General features: G+C 43.6%; 1 protein-coding gene across 3 annotated transcripts in view; it reads left to right on the forward strand.

Moving 5' to 3' along the window:
- The first annotated feature begins 10,679 nt into the window (after nucleotides 1-10,679).
- Nucleotides 10,680-19,968, forward strand: part of SGPL1 (sphingosine-1-phosphate lyase 1) — a 51,195-nt gene continuing 41,906 nt past the window's right edge. For 2 of the 3 annotated variants that reach the window (XM_036264803.1, XM_036264805.1), the window contains exons 1-2: nucleotides 10,680-10,749; nucleotides 11,558-11,618. In XM_036264803.1, coding sequence (XP_036120696.1) covers nucleotides 11,592-11,618 — 27 coding nt within the window. In that variant the 5' untranslated portion in view covers nucleotides 10,680-10,749; nucleotides 11,558-11,591. Of the gene's footprint in view, nucleotides 10,750-11,092; nucleotides 11,123-11,557; nucleotides 11,619-19,968 lie in introns of those variants that run through there. The other variant, XM_036264804.1, reaches the window with a different exon arrangement.

The raw sequence follows: 19,968 nt of genomic DNA on the forward strand, positions 1-19,968 counted from the left end.
ACAGGTTGTGTACACATTGTATTTGTATCAATAAAACCATAAAATTCTGCCAAAAAAATAAATAAAATAAAATATGTCTGAGTGAGTGATTCCTTTTCAGTGCCCCCTGCATCATCTGTCCCTAAGTGGCAGGTGTTGGTTTGTACCCCACAACGGAATGGAGCAGTCCCCTCAAACAGATCCACAAGGACTAGCTTCATGCTGTGGTTGCCCACCAGGAAGCCAGTTGACAGTAGACCCCATGGATTCTGGAGGCTCCCCCACCCCAACCACTATTCTGACACTTGAATGCTCAGAGGGGACATGAAGCTCCTCAGGAATGGTCATGTCACCCTGCCCTTCCCTTCCTCCTTCATCAGCCTATTGAAGTTTGGAGCTAGTTGGGGGATCTAGGTGTACTAGTTTTCTAGGGCTGTTGTAAAAAATAGTACCATAAATTGAGTGACTTGAACAACAGAAATGTATTGTTCTAGAGTTCTGGAGACTAGAAGTCTGAGATCAAGATGTTGGCAGAACTGTATTCTTTGAGGGCTGAGAGGGAGAATCTGCCCATGCTTCTCCCCTAGCTGGTGGTTTTCTGGAAATCTTTTATACTCTTTGACTTGTAAAAATGTCACTTCAATCTCTGCCTTCATTTTTGCACGGCATCCTCTCTGTTTGCCTGTCTGTGTCCAAATTTCTTCTTTTTTTTTAAATCCTCACCTGAGGACATGTTTCCACTTTTTATTCAGATGAAGTAGGAAGGAGAGAGAGGAAGAGAGAGAGAGAAACATCTATGTGAAAGATACACATTGAATGGCTGCCTCCTGCACGACCCAACCAGGGCTGGGGACAAACTGCAGCTGAGATTCGTCCCCTTAGCGGGAACCAAACCCAGGTCTCTCTGGACGGCAGGCTGACGCTCTAACCGCTGAGCCAAACCAGCCAGGGCCAAATTTCTCCTTTTTATAAAGACACTACATATAATAGGTTAGGAGTCTACCCTATCCCTGTATGACCTCATCTTAACTAATTATATCTTCAGTGACCCCCATTTCCAAATAAGGCCACATTCTGAGATACTGGGGGTTAGCACTTCAACATATGAATTGTTGGGGGACACAATTCAACCCATAACATGATGGTAGATAGAAACAGCATCAGCACATGTGCAATTACCTATTGATTAGTAATGCAACCAACTCTACTTTTGGGGAAATCCAGTCAGAAAGAATCCCATGGTTAAGGAAGAGGTACCCCAGTCCTGTTGTAACAAGTTAAAGGTATAGCACACTAGATGTGGGTTAGTTTGCCTTGAGCTATGAATGTGACATCTCCCCTGAGGCTCCTAGCTTGGAAGCACACACGGAAGCCTGCTAGCCAAGGCCCATGCAGCCTGTGGCTCTGGGAATCTTGTTTTAATCTATTATCTTACTTTCCGAGAGTTCATCTTCTAAGCTGATGCTACCCTAGAACCAACTACCTTTATCCTTTGCCTAGATGGATGCAAAAGCCTTGTAACTACTTTGCTCATTTGGATCTTCTCCCAACCATTCTCCATACTATACAGAGGGATTGTTTTAAAACACACGTGATACAGTTTGCTCCTTGATTAAAATGACCTCAATGGCTGCTTGCTGCTCTTCGGATAAAGATCAAAGTACTACGTCCTACAAGTACTTTGTAGCCCTGAGGTCTCAGACTGGAGGCTTATCATCTGCATCCAGCCCTCAGATGCATTTATTTAAAAAACAATTGAGTCCTGGCTGGGTAGTTCAGTTGGCTAGAGCATCTTCTGGATACATCGAGGTTGCAGGTTCAATCCCTGGTCAGGGCACATAGAAGAAGCAACCACTGCATGTGTAAATAAGTGAAACAACAATAGATCTCTCTCTCTCTCAAAAAAAAAAGGAGAGAGAGAGAAAGAAAGAAAGAAAAACTAATAAACAAATTTAAAAAAATACAAGTGAATTGGCAATTCTGTTTTTTGATCTGGGTGAACACTGATGTTCACTCAGCGAATAGTCATCTTTGATTGGTAGACTTGTCCATAAATATGGTATATTTCAATTAAAAAACAAAACTTCAAGACAATTGAATGAGTTTCCCAAAGTTCTGGGAGAACCTTAGTCACATTCCCCTTTATGACCCTTTAGATCTCTTGACAATCATTATACAAGTAGAGATTTTACCCTCCTCTATCTTGGTGGAAAAAAGACGGAATTAACAAAGGGGGGGTGTGATTCAGCAAGTTACATCAGAGTCACAAGACAAATTATGCAGATTGCAACGAGAAAAACAACATGATCATACATTTTTCTGTTGTTCTTTTTGTCCAGAAATTATGCTGGCTTGCTGTTTCCTGTTGCTAATTAAGAATAAAGGGCGATCTGCATGTTGCCTCTGACTCCCAGTGCCCAGAGATCAGCTGGGCCTGGGTGTCCACATTCTGCATCCCTTCTCTCCAGGGAGAGCTTTGTTCCTTTCTGAAGCTATAGCCTTGTCTTCCCAACAGAGCCTGGGCAAATGGAAGGCTGTGGTAACTCCTCTGTGTTCCCCCTCAGAAACCAGGAATTCTGACCAGCTTGGGCGTATGAAAGAAAGAGCTCTCCGCAGATGGCCATGAGCATTGTTGTTAATATCTGAAGGTTGCTTCTGTGAGGCAGTGACAAACCCTTTCACTGGGCTCTTCCTCTTGGGGTGCCCAAACTGTTCCCGTTGTTTAACATAAAGAACTAAAGTAGTCCTAGCAAAGAGAATGAAAATAATCCCTGACTCTAGCAGGCTCCAACACAATTTTAAAATTGAGAGATTTTTACCAAATAGTTTAGATTTGTGACTTTGTTTGGAAAATTGAAATGTGCCGCCTACCCTATCATTTAAATTCTGTTTAAAATTGCAGCACCCGTGACATTCGGCCCCAGGCCCCATACTTTCTATTTCTCAGGCTCGGCTTTGCTGCTTCTTCTTCCATAGCCCTTGGCACCTTCTCACTTACCATATAGTTTATTTAGTATGTTTAGTTGCCTGTCTCCTTCCACTAGAATTTAATTGTACGCAAGCAGGGATCTTGTTTGGGTGTTGACACATCCTCCTCCCAGGATATTGAGTGACTGAGGCTTACATTCCCAAATGGTAGCAGTCACTTTACGCCTGGGCCCCGAAGACATGTGCATTTGCACACCTGCCCTACCAATTTGTCCCTACTGACCAGCGCACCAGCTTCTCCTCCCTCCCCCTTCCTCTCGTCTCTCAGGCCACACTGGCCTTCCTGTGGCCTTGGCGCACACCGTTCCCTCGGCCAAAACACTCTTCTTGCCCCTCTCTTCCTGATTTACTCCCGATCACCCTGTACTGTCAGCTCAAACCGCCCTTGATTCCTCTGCCTAGGTCACTCCCCATGGGCATGGAATTAGTTCTTTCAAAAACTTCCAGAGAAAATTCCTTTAATTACATTTTAAGGACATAGAAAGTATTCATCCCCTTGTAGAGACGGATGCCCTTTCCTCCTACCCCGACCGCTGAGCTCAGGATACAGGTATGCTCAACTGTCCAAAGCTCAGCCCCTCTGTGTGAGTCAGTCCTGGAACCAGTTCTGCAGGGCCAGGCAAGGAGTGGCCACGGGCCCATGTTTGTAATTACCCCTTTGGTCCTCTGTTTACTCAGGATGTATTACGCTCGGCCTCTTTATTACATTCCATCTGTGTCAACACTGGTGTGGGAGGGATAGAGGGGGCCTTGCCTCCCAAGGCATTCTGGCAGCATCACTCATCCTCCAAACAGAGCCGGGATGACACCCTCTCCAACCAAATAACCAAATGATCGAGGGCCCTTCTGAGGACCTGGGGACAGAGAGGTGGAGTTTCCAAACAGAGGCTCTGGGAAATGTAACCCCAGCGGGGCATAGACAATTCTAAACTGACGGAGCTAGAGAGAAGCTTCCCCTCTCCACCCAATTTTGAGGTGACAAAATTGAGAACCAGAGAGGCTAGAGGGAGCATCCAAAGCCACACAGCACATGAGTCCCAAAGCCAGCACAGGAACCCATAAGTTTCACTATATTTTCTGGCCCTGGGCTTCTGGGCTGGAATGTCAGGAATTCTTAGTTCGGTCTGCACTAGCTGTGGGCCTAAAGCACAGAAATTGATGAGGATGAATACGGAATTTAGCAGTTCTTATCTTGGGGTGCTCAAAATACATATGTGTGGGCCCCACCCCTCATTCACTAGGTCTGCAGGAGAGGCCTGACATATGGATTTGGAAAAGCTCGGGAGTCTAATGCTCAGTGCTAAATGGGAAGCATGGGCCTGGATGATGCTTAAGTTCTTCTCGCCTCAGAGACATTCAGCTGCAGACAGTAAAGTGAATCTTGTGCTAGAGGCATTCCCGTCACCCGTCCACAACAGCAGGTCTCAGTGGGACAGTTCACTCCTTAGGAGGCATCCTGAAAAGTGTTTACGTTTTAGTTGTCAAAATGAAGGGAGTAGTTCTTTTGACATTTAGTGACACAGGCTAGATGTCTTGTAATGCAGAGACATCACTCACAATGAATTACCCTCACAATGAATTGCCCTGAATCCTGCACATCTTTTGAACATCCTGCCAGAACATTCATGTAGGTGAAATAGTTACATGAGCTAAAGACTCCATTTCAGTTCACATACAAGAAGTAGATTTCTTATCCATTGTAAGTTCATACATCTGCCAACTTCATGTATGATTTTATCATCATGGCTTTTACTTTTTTATTTTATTTATTTTTTGTTAATCTTCACTCAAGGATCACTCAAGGATATTTTTCCATTCATTTTTTAGATAGAGTGGAAGAGAGGGGAGAGATAGAGATAGAGGGAGAGAAAGAGATGGAGAGAGAGAGAAACATTGATGTGAGAGAGACACATCGATTGGTTGCCTCCCACATGACCCCTACTGGGGCCAGAGATCAAACCTACAACTCAGGTACGTGCTCTTGACGGGGAATCAAACCTGTGACCCTTCTGTTCATAGGCTGATGCTTTAACCATTGAGCCAAACCAGCTAGAGCATGGCTTTCACTTTTAAAGTTAGGACATTGAATTACATTGTAAAGAATTATGTGTGCAAGTAGTACATTCCTTGTTTATAATAAATATATTTTGTAACTCTCATACAGGGTGTTGAGTCCAATTGGTTTGGTACTTTCTGATCTACAAACACCAAACCCTGTAGGAAAGCAGTAGATCTATAGCTCTCAGGCATCTAGGCTGCCTTAGATGGGGTGGGGGACTGACTGCAAGGATGCATCAACTTGTCAGAACCAGGTCCAGATGGGGCCTAAAACCAGACCTAGAGCACCAAGGTGAGAGGGCTAGACTTGGTTGAGAAGGTCACAGAGCCCAGATTGCTGTCTTACCTGCACTCACTTGAGACGTGTGAGGAGCGGGTCAGAGAGCTCTTGAGTGCCTATTGTGGGTCAGGACCCACGTGGTGTGCATGTATCCATAACCTGCAGTTGCCGCCACAGTCCTAGGGTAGATGCAGATAGCCCCCTTTTATGACAGAGGAGGCCCCGGCTCTGAGGATTAAACTAACGTGCCTGAGTTCACAGTGTTCTCAGTGTGGAAGCCTGTTGACCTGCCTTCAAAGCTGCTTTGTCATTGCAGGCCCAGTGAGTTTCCTTCTGCCCCCCAAACCTTTGTGTTTCTTTGTTTTTCGATAAGCAGTGGCTCTGTTTTTGATGACTTGCTAGGAGTGATTGTGCAGCCTGGATAGCAATAGGGGGCCTTCCTCGGGAAAGGTGAGGCTTCCGTGGGAAACAACTCTTGACCTTTCTGACTTTTGGCTGAGTTGGCACCTGGGACATGCACCTCTGTGACCCATTGCACCTTTGCTGTTTATCCCAGGTGACAACCTCAGGGCAACACACCCTGCTGCAGGTACTCCTACATCTGGCTGGCCTTGGCTTCTCCTTTCCCTGATGGCTACTCTGTTGTGATCAACCCAGCCTGTTTCTGTTGGCTGGCTTCCTGCCCCTTTGGGCAGAGCATTCTAGCCTCCACGAGTCCTGAAGGGTGCTTTCCTGTGGGCCAGTCCTTTCTGGGAGGCAGGCGGAGACTGCAAACCCACTAAGATCTTCCCACAGCCTTGAGCTGAACTTCCACGAAGGTTCTCAGCTGAGTGCGGGATTCAGGGATAGGAATGGAAGCATGGGTAGTGTGCTCTGGCTTTCTGGAGCGGAGGTGTGTGCACTCATGTGTGGGGGCAAGGGCGTCACTAACTGGGCCCTTGGAACTGCATTTTAAGCAGAACCAGAATTGCTGGCATGAATTGTTTTACCAAGTGGTAGATATAAGTACTGCTATGAGACCTTTCAGGCTAAATTAAAGACACCACACGGGGGAAAAAATCCTAGACCACCTTCTGCACTCCCCTCCACCCTCCAAGCCCTCTGTCTTCAGCAGGGAATTCAGTCGCTCATTGGTTCCCCATAGGCATTTCCAACTCCTCCCAATCTTTTGTTATCCTGGAAGGTACCTTAATGGCACCAAAGGCCAACTTAGGGGACATTAGTTCTCCTCTTCACTCCCCATACTTTTTCATCATCAACCAATTTAAATCATCTCAATTAGACATGCAATCTTAATAAAAACACAGTGCTTTCTCTGTAAGCAGGGTGCCCAGGGAAGTACTTCTCGACTTTAATGTGCATGTGTATTACCTGGGGATCTTGTTAAAATGTAGATTCAGATTCAGTAGGTCTGAAGTGGGGCTCCTAGGTGATGCTGGTCTGCTCACTGGAAAACAAAGTCAGCCCTACCTCTGCCTCCCTTCCGCCAGCTAAGCCCCTCTTTGTAGGACCCCTAAAGCCCCTACTATGTGAGTGCCTGAGGGGAGAGGGAAGGATGTCTGGGCAGGTGCCCCTCCTTAGTCAACACTTCTTGCTTTTCTATGTTCCTCTTCTCTCTGAATTTTAATTCTCTTTATTCATACCCCCTTTGCGCTCTTCTCTCTTGCTTTCTCCCAAGGGCTCACCAATACAGTTAGGAAATGGAAGACACGGTGGGGATTTTGTTCCATTTTGGTACACTGTGATTCCCGTGAAGGCTGAAGTTTTCCCTTGTTCCTGACTGCTCCTCTTGTAATTCATGATGTTACTCTGCAGTCGGAGGGGGTGTGGGCTTGAGTCGCAGAGTGGTCTGATAACACACACGTAGGCACGCGCGCGCGCACACACACACACACACACACACACAGCCTCTGGACTCTGCTAGGAACTGTTAGGAGTCATGTTCCTCTCTGGGCCTCTGTTTCTTTATGCCTGTACTATGTGGCTGAGCTGGAAACTACCTGAAGGCCCCTCTGTTTTAAAAATTCTTTTATTCTGCCCTGGCCGGTTTGGCTCAGCGGTTAGAGCATCGGCCTGCGGTCCTGAGAGACCCGGGTTCGGTTCCCGCTAAGGGCGCGTATCTCGGTTGCAGTTTGTCCCCGGCCCTGGTTGGTTGTGCGGGTGGCAGCCACTCGATGTGTCCCTTCACATCGATGTTTCTCTCTCCCTCTCTCTGTTCCTCTCTCTCCCTCCCACTCTACCTGAACAAAAAATGGAAAAATGTCCTCGGGTGAGGATAAAAAAAAAAAAAAAATTCTTTTATTCTAATTAATCAACAAGCATATTTTAGGTTCTCTGAACAAAATCTGAAGATTTAATTTTCCATCCAAACTCCGCCACTTCCTATGGTGTGTCTTGGGGATGACATTTACTTTCTCTGGGCCTTGGTGTCTTGTTCATATGTTGAGTAATGTTGGGAGTCACCTGATCTGGGCCAGTTAGAACATAAATACGGCCTTAGATGTAAAGGTGCCTAGCATAGTTCTTGCCAAAGTAAGTATCTTAGTCAGCTTGGGCTGCTATAACAAAATACCATAGACTGAGTGGCTTAAATGACAGACAATTATTTATCACAGTTCTGCATGCTGGGAAGTCCAATTTCAAGGTGCTGGAAGATTTGGTTTTTGGTAAGGGTCCTCTTCCTGACTTGAAAAGGACAACCATTTCATTATGTGTTCACATGACCTCCTCTTTGTGTGTGTGTGTGTGTGTGTGTGTGTGTGTGTGCATGTGTAGAGAAAGAGAGAGAACTGAGAACTCTGGTGTCTCTTTTTTTTGGTAAGGACAATAATTCCATTATGGGAGCATTGTCCTCATAACCTCATCTAATTCTAATTATTTCCCAAAGGCCCCCCCATCACATTGGGGGTCAGGGCCTCAACATATGAATTTTGGGGGGAGCAAACATTCCATCCATAACAGGAAGGATTAGCCAGTATAGTTGAATTGGTTTGTTCATCGGGGAAGAATCAACAGACTGCTCACCATGTGTTGGGAGCAGTGGAGTTGTACTGCAGAGGTGCAGGGAGGAATCAGATGCGGACCCTGCCCTCCACTCAGCTGGCACAGAGATTCTAGATGAGAGGGTGGGAGGTAGCAGCCAGGAAGGAGATTAGGGAGAGCAGATCCTAGGGTCTGAAAAAGAAGTAAAGCAGAGGGGTGGAGGTGGGGAGTGGGGAGGACATGCTTGGAATCTCAAAGCAACTCTTCTTTTTTTTTTTTTGCAATTTTTATTAATTTATTTTTGTTACAGATGGTTCTCCTTTCCCCCACCTAGACATCCTCCTCCTGATTCTGCCCCCCACCCCAGCATTGTTTTCTATGTCCAATGATTACACATACATTCATATAAGTTCTTTGGTTTATCTCATCCTTCCCTCCCCCCTCCTCTGAGGCTTGTCAGTCTGAACCGTATTCCTTTCTATGTCTCTGTGTCCATTTTGTTCATCAGTCAAAGCAACTCTTGATGAGTAGGCATTGGCAGGAGGCCCCAGAACATTCTCTGACCCTTCAACACTGAGAATGCATGTCTATGGAGGAACAGCAGCAAGAAGGTAAGAACATGATGTCAGTGCCTGATTCAGAGGCTCTGGATGTTAGAAATGTCTGAGCTGGGGTGAGGGTGAGCGTGAGGAAGCCCAGAGATAAACTGCTTGACTCCTTCAGGGTCTTAACCATTCTGGCTGGGAAATTGGAAAGTACTAAGGGGGTGTGCAGGGAGGGAAGCTGTGATAACAAGGAATTTCATCCTAGATAAGGATACTAATAATAGTGATGATGACACCCTAAATTAGTGTCAGGACATTTTGCAAGGCAATGGAATTGGTGCCCTTGTTAGTGTTATTTTCGTTAAGATTTCAAGATTCTGCCCTGGCTGGTTTGGCTCAGTGGTTGGCATCGGCCTGTGGACCAGAGAGTCCCGGGTTCGGTTCCTGCTAAGGGCGTGTGCCTCCGTTGTAGTTTTCCCCCGGCTCTGTTTGTGCGGGTGGCAGCCACTCAATGTGCCCCTTTCACGTCGATGTTTCTTTCTCTTTCTCTTACTCTCTCTCCCTCCCACTCTATCTGAACAAAAAATAAAATAATGTCCTCAGGTGAGGATAAAAAAAATAAAATAAAACATCTGTTGAAAAAATACAGTATGCAGATCACTGGTTGGTTAAATATAACTATGCTGCCTTCTACTTCTACTAATTATTGTCATGACAACATGGGCAAGTCATGAAAAACTTATTTTGGATTTAGTTATTTCATTTGGAAATGAAGGGCGACCTTGTGATCCTAGTGGGCACTTTCACTTAAATATTAGATGGTTGCCAACATTGCTCATAAAAATAAAGTAGTACTGATAGTATTTTTGCCCAATACTTTGTGAGGGTTCAGAATGAGTCACCCCAAAATGTGCTTGTGGAATGAGGATTATTTTGAGCTAAAAGCAACTGAGGTCCTGCAGGCTCAAGATTAACATCTGTTCCTCCTTCCACCCCCACTTTACTATCTAGAAGAGTTATCACCAGAAATAACTTTTTATGAACTGTCTACATGGCAGAGCAACTATTAATTACTGAACATGTGCTCTCCCTGCAATTACCTTTTGCAGCCCCCAGGTGCCTCACTTTATCCTTAGCTCAGAATGTCATGCATGTACCTCATTTTTCCGTTCTGTCCCTGAACCTCCCACGTACTGGGGTGGGGTGGGGGTGTCATATGGAATTCCCCTATATATGCATGTAATATATTTGGTCATTTTCTCTTGCTAATCTGTCTCATGTCTATTTGATGATTAGACCGGTGGAAAAAACCTTGAGGGTAGAACAAAGTTACTTCCTCTTGCACAACTTGTAGTCTCTGTTCTCCATTTTTGTGGGGGTAGGGGATGATGGGGATAGTAGTTCCACTAAGGGAGTTTCTTTATCACTGACCTCCATGAAAGTCTCCAGGTAAAAGGCAAGGGGCAAATTCAAAGGCATCCTCTAGAGTCCCATTTTGGGTCGTTTATTTAGATCAGTTTGTAGTGCTCTGCAGGCCAACTCTCTCAGGAGCTACAAGTGACCACATGTGGCCACTAAGTTGGTTTTTAAAAAGGCAGCCATAAGGAGAAGCTGGTACCCAACCAGAGAGGGAAGTTCAACCTTCCCAGGAGGGCCAGGGTGTCTGCCGGGCCTGGCCCGCGCACGCGCCGTGGGTCCCAGGGGAGGCGTACGCGCGGCGAGCAGCGGGGCCGCGCACGCCAGGCCGAGGAGCCATTTCCGGGCGGGGCGGGGCGGGGCCGGGAGGGTAGGGGCGGGGCGGGGCGGCCGGGGGCGGGACCTCTAATCTCAGCGCGGGCAGCGGCAGGGGGAGCCCGAGCTTCGCCTCGCGCGCGTCGGGCCCTGGGTGAAGAGGACCCTCGCGGGCGAGTGTCCGAGGGAAGAAGCGGGGAAGCCGATTTCGGGCTGAGGAGGGAAAGGGGGCCGCCGCGCTCCGGAGCAGGGAGGACAGTCGGGTCCGGGGAGGAGGGCTTCGGGGTGGGGTGGGGGTTGGGGGCAGAGTCGGGACTGAGCGGGAGGCGGGTCCTGGCGAGGAGGAGAGAGTAGGGTCCCGACTAGGGGTAGGGGGTGGGGTAGGGGGGGTAAAGCGAGGGGGGGCACGGGGGCTGAGGGGCCAGCAGACGGGGGCGGGGTCGAGTTCCGGCAGAAGGTGGGGCGCCGACCCCCGAGGGCTGAGGGAGTGCAGGTCTGCGAGTGGAGGGAGGGCGCCGGGCCGAGTGGGAGCAGGACCTGCAGCTCCACTCCATCGAGGGTGAGCGGGGGCGGGCGGGCTCGCCGACCCTGCCGGGGGAAAGCGTCCTGGGGGGGGTGAAGCGAGCCCGCGAGGCTGCACCCGGGGACTGCTGCCTTTGCGTCTGCTCCCCAGGCTTAGGCTGAGAGGGCCGGGCCGTGGGGTTCCGGCCCTCGGCGGGGGGCGGGCTGGGCGGTGCCCTGGTACCCACCTGGGGGCATTGCTTTGTGGGAGGCTGGGAATGGATTCGTTTGGTCAGCTGTCGGGGGGAAGCACAGTGCCAGCAGGGTTCTGATTCGCCGGTTGGGGTGTTGGGGGTGGAGTGTGATATCTGGGGGTGAAATCCGAGCGCTCAAAGGAGGGAGAGAACCATTTCTTGACTGCTCTGTCTAATCTCGGCGGGCCGACTGCGAGTTGAAAGCGCTGGGAGTAAACAAGCCCGGTTCCCTTTTGCAGAGGGGAGGCACCGAAAGTTCTGCTGGAGAGGAAGATGCCGAGCACGGACCTTCTGCTGCTGGTGAGTCTTCAAAGCCTCCCGTGTCAGCCGCCTGTCCTCTAAGTCTTATTTTTAGCCCAGGGGATCTGAGTGTGTAGATTTCAGCTCTGAGGCTTGCTTTTGCTAGCTGAGCATTTCTGCCCCCTAATGATTAAGGTGGAGGAATAACTGAATTAAATATGTGAATATATATTTAACGTCCATGAAGAATCTTTTTCAAAATTCTTGCAGTTGGTTTTAATCACTCCCTTCCCATTATCACCAGAGCAGTTTTAAAACTTCTGTTGCATTTTGTCTGGGCCTGCCATATATTCGTTTCGAAGTGTTTGTCTCCCAGACTACTGTTATGATTCCCCAGCGGCAGGTATGTCTTGCTTGTTCAGAAATGAATAAACACCTGTCATGGTGCTCTGTAGGAGTTAGTAAGTGCTTATATGCTTGTTGAATTGAATTAGTTTGAATTGAAGCGTTTTGTTGGGCTGAGGTGTATACCTGCTTTGGTAGAGGCTGCATTTTCCTCGCCTGAGATCTTCCTGTGCTGTTTTCTCGCCAAGCAGGGAGAATAGCATTGCCACATGAATGTTTACCAAAATGATGTTTTATTCTTGGGACGTTTATGATTGCATAGAGGCTCTTCAGTGGGAGAATTGTGGGGAACCCAGGACTTCCAAATACCTGTATAGAAAAAAGTGTCTGCATTCAATGTTTAAGTCATTTCACTGAGTCTGATGTCTCTTTGTGCGAAAACATGGATTTAGAAACAATTAATTTCTTTCCCTCTCTATGTCACTGTCCCAGAGAGGTGGGAGCTGTCACTGGGAAATTGGCAAAAACTTAATAGGTTTTCTTATACCCGGTGCTGACTTTCTATAGTGGCAAAACTTGTAAGGTCTGCGGGAGATCAAGAGGGAACTAAGTTGTGATTAGTTCTGGTTTGAGGCTGGGAGCAAGGATGATTTTAGAAACACAAATACTTGGTTTATCTATAGAGTCTGAAGATTTCACCTAAAATAGTTTCTTGCCTCAAGTTTTATGGATTAGTAGATAATAAATAATCTTCATATAATTTTAAATGCTTATTATAAGAACAATATGTTAGAGAAAATGGACATTATTATAAATAAGCAAAAGGAAGCAACCCTTCAAGATTCCCCTACTCAGGGATAGCCACTGTTAGTACCTTGGAGGATTAATTGAGAATGATTTGTAACGATTGGCAATTTCTGTTTTTCCTCAGTATGTTTACATAAATTAAGATTCCTATATGTAAGTAGGATATATTCCTTTGCCCAGAGATGTGCTTATTACTTTTTGGGCCTTTGTATTCCCTTTAAAAATCTGAGCAGTGAGTGCTTTTATTCAGAATATTAACTTAAGAAATCATTTTGTTTTGAAGTATTTCTGTAGATGTTGCCGCTACTTTTCATGTACTCAGTTGATAATCTAGAATGTTTAGGGGTGTTGCTTGCTTGTTGGTGTGAAGAATTAATTCACATGGATAATGACTGGCACTTGAGGATCATCATTTTCCTAAGACACCATGTATGTTGATTGAGGTGCTTTCATTGGAAAATTTGTCATTCCTTCCTTGTCTGTATTGTGCTATTGAAGCTAAAATGTAAAGAACCAGTAACCAGGGGTGGGTTTTTAATGGGGGAACTAAACTGTCATGATCTGAGTTCAAGATATTTCTCTTGCTACTTTATATGATGTGTAAGACATATTCTTGGCTCTTTAACTGGGAAGAAAGGACCTCAGTTAATAAAAAATAAACCTCAATGCAGGGCAACGTATTGTAGAAACTAAAAAACAATCATAGAAGTCATATGATGCAACTTCTTATGTTGTGCTTGAATCCTGTTTTAGAATCTCTGATAAATGGGTAGTTATCCATCTTTTCTGCGGGGGGAGTAAGATGGGCATCAACTAAGATACAATGCAGGGTGGATTCAGGAATAGTAATGTAAGTCCAGCAGCTAATATTTATAGAGCACATATTCCATGTTATGTGCATAAATAGATACTCTACACACTCATTTAATGTTCACCAAAACCCTTTGGAAAATACGCCGGCATCCTCCTTTTATAGGTAAAAAAACACACAAAACCAGACTTAGCTAGGCTATCAGCAATGAAGTGGTAGAGCCATCTTTCAACCACAGTTGAAGTGACTTAAAATCCTTCCCTCTTACTTACTTTGGGAGGCTTCTGGGTTATATTCTCCATGAGGGAGAGAGATTGTGGAACTTTGTGACTGATGGGAGAAAGTTTGTGTAGCACGGAAGGGGTGGGATATAGCCCCGCCCTCTAGGAGGCACTTTGGGAATGTGTGTGTCTGCAAGCGTGTGTGTCTTCTGGTATAGCCTTGTCTGAAAATACATGTTTTATTATACAAATATTCCTGTGTTGTTGTTTTTTACATTGCAGTTGGGGCATTATATTGAAATTTTAAAAGTTATGCCTGTAAGTATAATGTTATAATCTTTTAATTTCGCTTTAGAATAATAAAGTGGTCCTATAAAATATTTGTTATAAAAAAAAAGAGGTGATTGTGTTTGATAAGGTTGAAAACCATATGTGTGGACAGTATGCTATGGTAATGAAACTTGAAGATCAGTCGGAGTCCATATATATCAAACCTTGCATTCCAGAACGAGGAGCTTGGGCTGTTGGCCCTCAGTGTGTTACTGTCCTTAATTTTGCCCTCATTTGATTAGGGTGGTTTGCTCGCCTTTTTCCATTTGCTCCTATATAATATGTCATAGGCTGTAATACTTTCCACCTACGTCTCAGAGTGAATAAAATAAGTGAGTGTATTCATCTGAGGATTGTGATGCTTCCCAAGGGAATTCAAGTCAGGCAATTGTTTAGCAATCTTTCTCCACTTTGGCAACCATTCGTTTCATCCATCTTCTCCTCCCTAAGCTAGTGTTACAAGTTGCCAAATACTAACAGCTTTTAAGAAAAAGCTCAGTCTTTTTTATAAAGCTCAGTCTACGCCTTTAGGTGGCTTTTCTCTTTTCCCATCAGATGGGTAAATCAAGGTTACCATTTGTTCCATGGTAGTGCTGGTTGGAGTTTGAGTGAAAATTATTTATCTAGGGCCGAGGTTCTCAACCCAGGGTGATTTTGCCCTCCAGGAACATTTGTCAGTGTCTGGAGACATTTTTGATTGTTACACTTGTGGAGTGCTGGAGGTCAGGGATGCAACTGAAAACACTACTCTGCACACACTTTCCCACAACCAAGAATTATCTGACCTAAATGTCAATAGTATCCAGGTTGCGAAACCCTGGTCTAGAATTCTTAACATAGATAGCAGTATCTGTAGTCCAGACATTCATGTGGGTCATCCCAGGCAGAATGAGTCTTCTCTTTTAGTTTAATGGAGTTTAATGGATCTGCTATAGTGTTACTTGAGTGTTATAGTGTTACTATAGTGTTATTTTGCCCACCGGTCAAGCAAGCCCTGCTGCATTGGAATGTGTGTTGGAGAGTGTACAGCATAGTCTTCTGCAGCAGAGTGACATTTCTGCAGCACTCTTTTTTAAAAAAGTTTATTTTTATTTATCCTCACCTGAGGATGTTTACTGATTTTCAGAGAGGTGTGGGGAGAGAGAGAGAGACATTTGATGTGAGAAAGAAACATTAATTGATTGCCACTGTATGAGCCTCAACCAGGGATTGAACCTGCAGCCTAGGTATGTGCCCTGACTGGGAATCTGGTGTATGGAACTACGCTCCAACAGACTGAGCAACTCGGCCAGGGCTGCAGCACTCTTTTCTTGATTTAGAAACAGTAAGCCTGCCTCAGTTTTGTTTTTCAGATTCAAAATGGAATCTTTCCAGATCTTAAAGCTCTATCTTGAACCCTTGGATCTTTTTTCAGGATGCTTTCTTTCTGAATCTTAATTGGGATTTAAACAGTAAATTGAAAGATTGACACAAAAAGCTTATTTCTAATCTGGTGTTTCATTTGTAGGACTGTCCCAAAGGAAAGATTCATTGGGACTGGTAGGATGTTCAAAATTCTATTGACAATTTGAGTGGCGATTGTAGGATGAACAATGTATTTGGCATTGTTTCAATCTTATAAATAAAACTATAATAACAAATATGAGAATTTCTGCAGCCTTTAGTCTAAAGGAAGGTGGGGTTATAAGTAGACAGACCCCTAAATCCCAGTATTTGGCTTAGCTTTGCAGTCTGTGTGTCAGGAATTTTTAGTAACATTTACCTTCTTAATTAGGCTTTGTCCAATTAATATTACATACAGTTTGTACACATTGGTGGCAGAAATGAGTATCAACCTGGGGATTAAGAATTTTCCATAGTGAATTGATTTGTAGTGAATCAGTCCATGTGTGGAAACATACAGAACACAAACACTGAGAGAGAAACTGTGCCATAGATTAAGGGGCTATAGGAGCCATCTGGGAAGACAGTAAGTAGTTCCTCGGGTATATCAGTTATCTTTTAGCACATTCCAATAGTATGATTGAGGACATGAAGGGTTTTACAGAGCCGGGCAGGATTAAAGAAGACCAACAGGGATGATGAAACAACTCAGGGATGAGTCATTATTACTCTTAGGCCTGAAGGAGCCTGGAAGGGGAGTAGTTTCTAGAACCTTGAGAGAATTTAGCTGAAGGAGAGGGTAACCTATAGGAATGTAGCCACTACCAACCAATGGCTTAGCAGGAAGGGAAGTAAGAGGAATAAATACCCAAACTCTTTCATTTCCCACCCTCTGATCTGCTGGAGACTCTCATTGGTCAAACCCAACTGGAAACCAGAGAATAAGGGAGTCTGGGTGATTTAATTCATTCAGGGCAGCCCTGTGAGGCACATATAACAGAGTTAGAGAAGGTTGGGCGGAGGATCTGGAAGAGCAAAGCGGGGAGGGTAACCAGCATGCTATAAAGTTAAGGTCAAGTTAGTTCTGAAAGGCCCAGCTAGAAGGTAATTATCTGAGTAGAGTCTGGAATATTATAGGAAAGCAGTGTTCTTGCTGATAACAGGACGGATTTAGAGGCAGGTGTTATCACAGCTTTGGCAAGCTCAGAACTGCTTGGTTCTGTTCGTAGCCTTAGAATCTTAATTGCTTGACTGAACTTGAGGAATCCAGCAGTCCAGCTTTCTTTGCTGTGTAGGAGTCCCTTCCTTAGTGGCTTGTGAAATACTTTCTCAGGGAATTCTTTCCATTGTATCAGCTTTCATTGTTAGAAAGTTTTTATTTGTCCAGATCACTGACTATCAATTTGGATTAGGTTTGGCTGTATGTAAAAGAAAAATCTAAAGTAATAGAGATCTTTAAAAGGCAGAAGTATATTTCTCTAAAGTAAAGAAATCTAGAGTAGTCAGTTCTTGATGGATATGGCCATTCTTAGGCCTTTGAGGAAGTTCTGCCACTCATAATGCATCCCCTCCTGGTCCAGTCTAGCTGGTTTGAGCTTGAGCTATCAGGTTTATGTTTCATTCAGCAGAAAGAGGAAAGAAAAGGAGGTCTTGTTCTGCTTCTTAACTAAAAATGTTTTCATGTAAAATTTATTATATGTACAGAAAGTGTATGAAGCACATATCTACATTTTAAAGAATAATAATAAAGAAAATAAGCATCTATCTACCAACAAGGTTAAGAAATAGAACATTTACCCCCAACCCCATGTGCCCCACCCTGATTACATCACCATCCTTCTCCTTTAGGGATCACTACTATCCTGATTTTTGGGATAATTATTCCCTTGCTGTTTTGTTTTGTTTTTTTTTAAATGTATTACCACCTATGTATGTAACCCTAAGTTTAGTTTTATTTTTTAACTTAATCTAAATATATTTATATATATTTTTGTTATTTTCCTATGTTGCTCAATATTTGTGAGATACATGTTGCATGTAGTTTAGTTCATTCATTTTCATTGCTGTATAGTATTTTATTGTATGACTACCACAGTTTATTTCTCCATTCCACTGATGACAGACATTTGGGTTTTTCCAATTTGGGGCTTTTTGAATATTAACATTATGAATTTTTATGGATATGGCTAGTGATCACAGTTTAAGAGTTTTTCTGACATTAATCCTAGGCATGGAATTGTTGGATTGTAAAGGGTGTACATCCTTAACTTCATTAGATAATGCCAAACTTTTCTAAAAAGATTGATAAAATTTATACTCCAAGCAACAGTATTTCAGAGTTCTTGTTCCTACACAGCTTGACAAACCTGATATTTATAAGGCATTTTATTTTTTGCCACTTTGGTAGGAATGAAATCTAATTGATTTCCATATGCATTTATTTCCCTGATTACTAATCTGTCCTTTTAAATGTTTATTGACTATTTGGATTTCCAGTTTTGTGGGTGCCTCTTCAAGTCTTTTTTTTTTTAATCCTCACCCGAGGACATGTTTCCTTTTTTTTTTTTTTTTATGCAGATAGAGTGGAAGGGAGAGAGAGGGAGAGAGAGAGAGAAACTTCGATGTGAAAGGGACACATCAAGTGGCTGCCACCCTCATGACCCAACCAGGGCTGGGGACAAACTGCAACTGAAGTACGTGCCCTTAGTGGGAACTGAACCCGGGTCTCTCTGGACCACAGGCCAACACTCTAACCGCTGAGCCAAACTGGCTAGGGCGCCTCTTCAAGTCTTGTGCCTTATCAATTATTTATCTATTTTTCCTTGTAGTTCTCTTAAATTTTGTTGTATGTATTTTGCGATTTTGTTACTAGCTTAATACAGATTTAAAATAGTTACATTTTACCTAGCAAGTTGCACTTTTTATCTAATAATGCTTTTTGATGTAATATAATATAAGCTACATGAGCTTTTTGTCATGAAATAGGTAAACTGTAAATGTTAGATGAATGAATGACTTGCCTTTTGTACAGGCAGAAACTACAGGACAGTTCTAGCCTGTTCTTCTGGTGCAGTTATTCATGTGTCTTACTATCCCATGAATTGAATAAATCATTTAGAATTTAAAAATGTGTAGCATTTTCATTTTTGATGTATAACTTTCATATAGTTCATATACTAAAGGACACAACTGTTAATTGTACAGGTCAGTGAATATTTACACATGGAAACACTGTTCTCACTGATCAGATCAAGACTGAAAAATATTTAGCATCCCAGCAAGCTCCTCATGTCCTCCCAGGTGATAATCCACCAAAGGTTATCATTCTCACTATGGTTAGTTTTGCTGATTTTTGAACTTTTTATAAATGGAAACATACAGTAGATATATTTTTTTGAATGCCCTTTTTGCTCAACATTTTGTCTGAGATTCAGCAATGCTCTTATGTAGCAGTAGCTTTTAAAAATTACTGCAGTGTGGTTTTACAATGTATAAAATATCTCAATTTCTTTATTCTGTAGTTTGTGAACATTTGTATTTCTAGTATTTGGCTATTATGAGTAACACTGATGCATTCTTGAACATGTCTTTTGGTAAACATAAATAGAATTTCTGGGTCATAAGGTATACTGCCAAACAGGTTTCCAAAATGGTTGTGCCTGTTTACACTCCTGTGTGGTTTTCTTGATATATAAGTTTTGGATTTAGATTTGGGCAACAAATCTTAAATTTTTGCACATTAAGCGTTAGAGAGAGCATTGAGAATTCTTTCCTGAAATAGTATTGGCACTTTTAAAATGTGAAATGCCTTTGTTTTTTCTTTGTAAGAAATTTCTTACAAATTTCTTTGTAATTTACCTAGAGTAAAAAGCCTTCTGTATTCTTGTTTATCTAGTCTATAACTATTAAACATTTGATGGAAACAAAGCAACCCTGGTTCTTTTTATTTTTAGTATTAAAAGGGCTCTGTTAAGAGCAGAATTTTGATTTGTATAATACCATTTGCAGCAATCAAGACTAAAATCATAATCTGGAAATCTTTGGACTCTAAGTAGCTTTTATGGTATATGTGTATTCAGTGCTCAGTACTGGGGAGACCTTGTTCTCTGGAGCCTTTTTCTAAAAGGAATATATCAGTCCTGTCTTGAGTTTCTGTCTTAATGGTACCAAGTCTTTGAGACAGTTGAGACAAATACAAAATTCTGTTTTCAAACTCTAATAGGGAAGGAATCTTAGACGAATACGAGAATGCCATGGTAGACCTGCTCCTTGCCTACCTGTGTTACAGTAGGGGTGGAAGGACTCCATCCTTGTTAGAAATCTCCAGCCCTTTTTTATAAACTTAATATTTTAAAATCTTTCCCAAGTGTCATGACTATAGCAGTGTACAGCAGTCTATCTGGATGACAAATCAGGTTTCTGATCTGTAAACATAAGAAAACTGATGCAATCCTGTTTTTTAGGTAGGTAAAGGGTCACTTGCAGTCTTATGATTGAATTAGATTGGTGAAGG

Source organism: Molossus molossus, unplaced genomic scaffold (genome assembly GCF_014108415.1).
Source record: "Molossus molossus isolate mMolMol1 unplaced genomic scaffold, mMolMol1.p scaffold_m16_p_17, whole genome shotgun sequence".
NCBI classification, from domain to species: Eukaryota; Metazoa; Chordata; class Mammalia; order Chiroptera; family Molossidae; genus Molossus; species Molossus molossus.